Source organism: Quercus suber, unplaced genomic scaffold, assembly GCF_002906115.3.
Source record: "Quercus suber isolate HL8 unplaced genomic scaffold, Cork oak 2.0 scaffold_611, whole genome shotgun sequence".
Lineage (NCBI taxonomy): Eukaryota > Viridiplantae > Streptophyta > Magnoliopsida > Fagales > Fagaceae > Quercus > Quercus suber.
In genome coordinates, this window is record NW_027070054.1 from 236,643 (window position 1) to 244,129 (window position 7,487).

The following is a 7,487-nucleotide window of genomic DNA, read 5'->3' on the forward strand; positions in this document are numbered from 1 at the left end:
ATTTTGCTGTTTTTGAGTACCCTCCTTCTTTCATTGTTAAGCTTTTGCACTCAGACAAGTTGGGTTTAACCCAAGATCGTGTTTGTAATATGGTGGTGGCTACCACTTAGTTGTTTGAATATATTATCCAGTTTACCAAAAAAAAAAAAGAAGAGGTCCCAACAAGAGAGTTTGTTGTGCACCAGGTGGACGGTGTAAATGTAAAAGTGTAACTCTCTTTACCTACACAACTACACCTATAGCTACACCGACCGACCCTTTTTCTTTTTCTTTTTTTTTCAATGCGGAAATATTCCATTAAAAACTGAAATGGAGTTATTAAAAACTGAAATTGAGTTGCAACAAAGCAGAAGCACCAACACACAAGCTTTAGCTAGAGTCCAGATGGATAAGGTGTTGACCATCGGAGGAGCACAACTCTTCCAAACTTAGTTTGTTCCATTACATCTAGCATAAGCAAAAATTCAATCATTCATTTTAGTTGTACAGTCAACAATCTACCCAAAATCACAGATTAAGAAGTTGCACAATTGTCGTGTGCCGGAATTGGCCTCTCAATTAAAGTTTGAAACTAACATTTACATCTTAATTAATTTTGAGATTACTCTTTCTTCTATTAAATTTTTGACATATATGTGAAGTGACATTTGAAGGTTTGCTCACGTCCATTATTGTAATCATTTTAAGCTTAAAAACACATTTCGTTTTCTTGTAGGCTCAGGTCCAGCGACAACGGATAAAGTGTCATTATGATCATGTTACTCATGCCCCGATAGAAGATGCCAACTTAAGTCACCCCTACCCATTTTTTATTCATTAAAAAAAGTATTCCTCTTTTTTATCGTTTGTTTGTTCAATTTAATGAAAAAAAAAAAAAAAGGATTAGCAGAATGTAAAAAAAAAAAAAAATGATTAGATTTTATTTGCTAAGCATTACATTATTATCATATACTTATGAAATAAGAGCTACATCTCTTTACATACTTGTCAGTTATCTGGATCCGAGAAAATCCTAATTATATTTTTTTATACTCTAAAAGAATTAATTAAAATTGAAACTCTTACAATTACTTATATATAGTTTAAATTGATTTACAATGTGCTAATATGAAATAGAGCACACATTCACACAACAAACTCATAGCGTCTAATCCATACAATTCATATCACACCATTAATAGGATAGATACTATCAGGAGAGCTCTGAGCTACCAAGAAGTGAAGGTGGGAAAGCAAGTTTTCCTATCTAAAAAAACCGAAAATTATTGTATACTCCGAAACAGTATTCTAATCTCATGCTAGTGTTACAAGATGTTTTGTCAAGTGCTGACATGGGTTTGAATTCTTGAGGCCATGTTTAGTTGTATTGTTTAAACAACAATTTTTATTGTTTAAATAACACAAAATATATTTTCATAACACTTTATTTATACATATTTTCACCGTCCTTAAACGATATTACTATAATAACATAATCAAACAAAACGAGTCTCCTGTTTAATTAGTGTTAAGCGTAGGAACTGGGAATGCCACCAAATTGACTTGTCTATATTTGCTATTTAACTCTTAATACAAGTAAAGTTGACACTGCAAACAAAAAACAAACAGTACATTGATAGAGGACAGGTATTCTTCAATAATTACTTCACCCAATTTTTTTAAAGATCATCTGGAAAATACATAACTCTTACCAAAAAAAAAAGAGAAAAAGATTACAAAACTCAATCCACATGGTTTTAAAGTCGCGTCTTGTGGTTTTCTCCTACCAAATTTTCTTTTAACAAAAGCAACTTTACATTAATTTGTGTATTCCTCTTGTGAGCTACTTTTCTCAGTTTCTGGAAGCAACATTTTCACATTTTGAAAGTAGAAACCTTTCCAGAAAATAAGGAAAACAATCAAAAGTACAGGCAACAAGGAAAACAAATCTAACACCACCAAACAGCAAGAACAACAAGAAGAAAAGAAGACAAACCCAACATAATGATAAACTGCCTTTTCATTTTCACCTTCATAATAATTGCTCTCCCATTTCTTTTGCTTATAGTAGCTTTGCAATCTGTACACTGCAGAGCTTGTTGCATGATCTTCATGACACCAACCATGAATTCCATACATTCTTTAAGCCCAAGCTACAAAAATCCAACTTGGGTCTTCTTCTTTTTCAGCTTAATCTCTCTCTCACTCTCTGATCCAAGGATATCACAGTCAGGCCCATTCTGTGGCACGGTCAAGACTCTACCACTCACCAACTTCATTCCCACCTTTGTGAAAGAAATGGAGAGCCTATCTCAGCTTGTCAACACCAACCACTGGGGCACAAACTTTGTCAACTCCACACCTCCCATGTATGGCTTAGCTCAATGCTTCCAAGACCTTTCTCACACAGACTGTCTTCTTTGCTATGCTGCAAGCCGTACAAAGCTCCCTCGATGCCTTCCTTCCATCTCAGCTCGCATTTACCTTGATGGGTGCTTTTTGCGCTATGATAACTACAGCTTTTACCAAGAAGCTACTAACCCTTTGATTGACACTGTGAACTGTACCTCCAAATATGGCGTGGAGGTTGATGAAGTTTCCAAGGTTGAGTTTGTAAAGAATGTTGGGGTTTTGATTGAAAATGTGACAAAAGCTGCTGTGGGAAACAAAGGGTTTGCAGTGGCTGAAGTGAAGGGTGTGTATGCCTTGGCGCAGTGTTGGAAGACTGTTGGGAGTGATGGGTGCAGAGAGTGCTTGGAGAAGGCTGGGAAGGCAGTGATCAGTGAGTGCTTGCCAAGGAGGGAAGGGAGAGGATTGAATGCAGGGTGTTATTTGAGGTATTCCACTGAGAAGTTTTACTATGATAATGGAGAAGCACAAAATGGTCATGGTAATTAAGTTTCTTGCTTCTTCTTCTTCTTCTTTTTTTTTTTTTTTTTTTTTTTTTGAAATTCATGATTTTGCTGGACTTTGTGGGGTAAGTTGGAATGAAATTGAATCAAAGGTTCATTTTTATTTCCGGTGGTGGCATTTTTAATTTCATAACCTTTCTATTTGATTTGTGGGAATGGAAAAGAATGAGAAGACAATGTTTAGAATCTGATTATTCTAGGTTTTTTTGGTTGTGTATATATGCAATTTAATTGAACTGGCATGAATAGCTAAGGTATGATCATTTGAGTGGAGATAATGAATACAAAGAAAAGGGGGCAAATTCAAAGATTTTGTTTTCTATTATTTTCCATCAATTTTTCTCAGCTTGCAAACAGAAACTAAAGGCTTTTTTTTTTTTTTGTCTATTGAGTATTCGTCCTTTATTTTTCTCTCTCTTTTGTTCCATTATGGCAGTTGCATATTGGAGTAAAAGTCACTCTGTTTAATGGTGGGTTTGTCTTTGAGTATCTCTCTTTTCATTTCATGTATTTTAAAACCCCATTCCATATATGTCAATTTCCATAATGAGTGGTGCTATTTGATGTTCTCTGACCATGTTGATAATGTTGTTTTTCAATTGCTGTCGTTTATGTGTTTTATACTTTTATATTGTCCAGGTTTTTCTCGAACAGGAGCCATTGTAGCCATAGTTTTATCGGCAGTTGCCTTCTTAATGCTCTTTCTGTTTGCTGCATATGCTGGCTATGCAAGGTTGTTAAGGATCAAAGAAGGTACAATTCTGAGAAATTGTCATGATCAAGACAAGAATTATAGTGGTTTCTCATGCATTACAATAGCTTTTATGATTTATCATCCAGTAATGTTCTAATTCATTAATCTTGTCTTGCACTTCAGAGCGCAATAATATAGGCCAAATCTCAACTAGTATTGATAGGGCTAGTTTGAATTTCAAATATGAGACTCTTGAGAAGGCAACAGACTACTTTAATCCTTCAAGAAAAATAGGCCAAGGAGGAGCTGGTTCTGTATACAAGGGAACTCTTCCAAATGGGAAAATTATTGCTGTTAAGAGATTGATTTTCAATACCAGGCAATGGGTAGATGATTTTTTCAATGAAGTAAATTTAATCAGTGGAATTCAACACAAGAATCTTGTGAAGCTTTTGGGTTGCAGTATTGAAGGCCCTGAGAGCCTCTTGGTTTATGAGTATGTACCAAACAGGAGCCTCGATCAGTTCATTTTTGGTAATTCTATTTTCTTTATACCTCTTTGGTTTGCTGTAAGAAGTAGAGTTTTAGCTCAAAAACTTTATTAGTAAAGCTTTTGCAACATAGATCTTCAACTGAAAAGTTGTTTAGCATTTTGCACGTTTAGCAAATTACAGTGAATAGTGCTTTAAAGTTCTGAATTTATAAAATATAGTGAACTGTAGTGTTTTTTCCGTAAAAGTTTCAATTTTCAGCTTTTCCCCTCTTAAATCTCTTGTTGGTGTGTTATCATTTTTTGCTTAAAGAGCTTTGTAACTCTAATATCTATGTAAGGCTCTGCTTAATGCAGAGCCATGTTATCTCTTTATTCATGCAAATGATGATCCACATTTGAAACAAATTACTGAATTGGTTTAGGACATGAATATGCTTGTTACATTGCTGAATTGTAGATAAGTCATTCCTGAATGAGTAACATATATCTTTGCAACTGAAAACATACAAGCTGAGAAATGCAGGGAAAAGAAAAGGTAAAACTACCATTTCAAAATGGTGATGATCTCTATATCCTTTGCAGACAAGAACAAAGTTCAGATTCTAAATTGGAGGCAACGATTTGATATCATTGTTGGGACAGCTGAGGGGCTTGCATATCTTCATGGAGGTGCCAAAGTAAGAATAATTCACAGGGATATAAAAAGCAGCAATGTTCTTCTGGATGAGAATCTCACCCCAAAGATTGCCGACTTTGGCCTTGTTCGATGTTTTGCTGCTGATCAAAGTCATCTTAGTACTGGAATTGCTGGTACACTGTAAGTAAATTTTGTAAAAGTTCTATTTCACTTCCTTCATATAGGATCATGTTTTTATACTGACATATACCAGTACTTCAATCATTACATGATTTAGTAATGTAAAACTGAAAATCTATTATATTAGGATAAATTCATTGTCTTCATGTTTATTTTAATTGTATGTCTCTATGTAATCTGATAAAGTAAGAATTATGAGAAAATAAGTCTTTTTTTAATGTGTAAAATATGGTGGCCTGCACTGTCCAGTTCCATTATATTTTTCATTGCAGTTCATGTCAACCTGCTAGATTTCCATCGTTTTAACCCATTATAACTGTTATTTGGAATCCCAATTTATAGTTCCTTAAGTGTTTCAATTCTTTCCCTTTCTCATTAAAAGTGCATGTCTTTTTAACAGAGGTTACATGGCTCCTGAGTATCTTGTTCGAGGACAACTTACAGAGAAAGCAGATGTTTTTAGTTTTGGAGTACTGGTACTTGAGATTGTATGTGGTAGGAGGAATAATTCTTTCATTGAGGACTCAAGTTCCCTTCTACAAACAGTAAGACTCAGAATCCGTGTATTTCAAATAGTGCTATAGGATACAAGAACCATACTAGCTTTTAAGCTCTTTTTGTTTATGTGTTATGTTTCATTTTTTACCTCAGGTATGGAAACTCTACAAAACAAATAAATTGGTTGAAGCTGTTGACCCTTGCCTGAGAGATAAATTTCCTGGAAAAGAGGCATCAGATGTGCTTCAAATTGGGCTTTTGTGCACACAAGCTTCAGTTGCTTTAAGACCATCCATGGAGGAAGTAGTTCAGATGTTAACTAGTAAAGATTGTGAGATTCCTATACCAAAACAACCTCCTTTTCTGAGTACCAATGCGCTTGGGTCAGACAGCTCCCTTAAGTCCTATAGCATGGACAGCGTAGTGTTAAACGCAGCAAGAAAGCTGGAAGCGTCCTATACTTCCACAGAGTCCTCTAGTAGGGACAGTTCAGATGTGATTTCAAGATTAGAGTTCTTTCAGAAGTAGATTCAGAGTAAAATTCTAATAATCCCGAGACTGATTAATATTCAATCCTCAAATTGACATTTGTAGGTTAGGAGGAAATTATACAACGAAGCACACATCTGCGCAATCAATAATTATTTTATGGGTCTGATATATGCATTTTTATCATGTGGATCCTACACGACTATAGGAGAGAGATGCATATATCAGATGTTTGAGATACATACCCCAAAGCAACAAAATTAAAGGCACTTCAAAGTTGGACAGAAGTAGCAGATTCAAAAGTTAGGAGGCGGTAAAGGTATAAATTATGGCCAGCTCAGAACTTCATTAGCAGATTTACACCAAGTCATGTTCAGATTCATTCTTTCTTTTCCTTTTCTTTTTTTTTTTAATATTTATAAATATTTTTGTATGCAATGAGGAAGTCCTGGACATTTGATAACGTGTTTTTCTGTTCTGGCCTTCTTCCAGCACATGAATACTTCCATAAATATTAAAAGTTGATCAAGTAGGGTGGTAGTTTCTTGTAACCCATTTCCTTGTGTCGGCTTGTTTTTGTAACTTAACTAAAACGGCAAAATCTTCAACTTTCTCTTTTCTTCTATTGGTTAAATCTTCTTATCATTTTGATGAAATGGGTAAGTAGTCATCATCAAAATTATAATTCTATTGTCAAAGCTAATGCGGTTGATGGTCATGTTAAGGCCCTTTCACAATTAAATTGTGCAGCATACAGGAGGTAGTTCTCAATAAATGTCTGATGTAAACCATTCAGGGATATGTCAATAGCAATGCCAATGGCTTTGGATGATTATAGTTTTTAAACTGCCACATGGTCATACATGTCGACAGGCTGCTTAATAAGTTTCTGCCAAGTATATTATCCTTGTCTATTATGGTTGGGACCATTACCTAGTATTCGAGGCTGAAACTTATTTATAGGCCCCAAGTTAGAAATTGAACAATAAAAGAAAGAACATAGAAAATCAAAAGAAAAAATTAACTCCCAAGTTCACATCAATGAGATGGTTACCTAATTGTTACCCCACGATATGCTAAACTTCAACTATCTAGGCATAGCTTGTGAGATGCTAAATGAACAGTAAGAGAACCATCTGTCCAAATGATTCCAAACATTTTAGTCTAGCAAACCTTCTTAGTATTCTATGAAACACAAAGCTAAGGGTAAAAAAAAGAAAAAGAAAAAAGGAATGCTAGGATTTGCAATGGAGAAATTATGTCTGCCATTTTTAAGGTCTGGACTTTAAACATAGGCTTGCTTGGTGTAAGAACGTGATATCTATTAAAAATAGAATTCTTTGTTCTTTGGAGGCGCCTGCTTTTGTTTTTGAGCTATTTGTTTGCCTCTTTTTTTTTTTCTTTTTTCTTTTTTTTGGGGTGAGAAGGATCTATATTCTTTTTTTTTTTTTTTTTTTTTTTAATATTTATAAATATTTTTGTATGCAATGAGGAAGTCCTGGACATTTGATAACATGTTTTTGTGTTCTGGCCTTCTTCCAGCACATGAATACTTCCACAAATATCAAAAGTTGATCAAGTAGGGTGGTAGTTTCTTGTAACCCA

At 34.6% G+C, this 7,487-nt stretch overlaps 1 protein-coding gene across 1 annotated transcript; it reads left to right on the top strand.

The window, feature by feature from the left end:
- Nucleotides 1–1,698: 1,698 nt before the first annotated feature.
- Nucleotides 1,699–6,507, top strand: LOC111986979 (cysteine-rich receptor-like protein kinase 42). Its single transcript, XM_024018671.2, has 6 exons — nt 1,699–2,869; nt 3,531–3,644; nt 3,769–4,119; nt 4,661–4,895; nt 5,296–5,440; nt 5,547–6,507. The coding sequence occupies exons 1-6, from the start codon at nt 1,984–1,986 to the stop codon at nt 5,919–5,921; spliced, it is 2,106 nt and encodes a 701-aa protein (XP_023874439.1). The 5' UTR covers nt 1,699–1,983; the 3' UTR covers nt 5,922–6,507.
- Nucleotides 6,508–7,487: the final 980 nt, after the last annotated feature.

What these genes read in the sequence shown, in the direction of transcription:
- LOC111986979 (XM_024018671.2), top strand. Translation starts at nt 1,984, where the DNA reads ATGATAAACTGCCTTTTCATTTTCACCTTCATAATAATTGCTCTCCCA. An exon ending in GTTGTTAAGGATCAAAGAAG is followed by an intron (nt 3,645 to 3,768) that starts GTACAATTCTGA and finishes CTTGCACTTCAG; the next exon opens with AGCGCAATAATATAGGCCAA. An exon ending in CCTCGATCAGTTCATTTTTG is followed by an intron (nt 4,120 to 4,660) that starts GTAATTCTATTT and finishes TATCCTTTGCAG; the next exon opens with ACAAGAACAAAGTTCAGATT.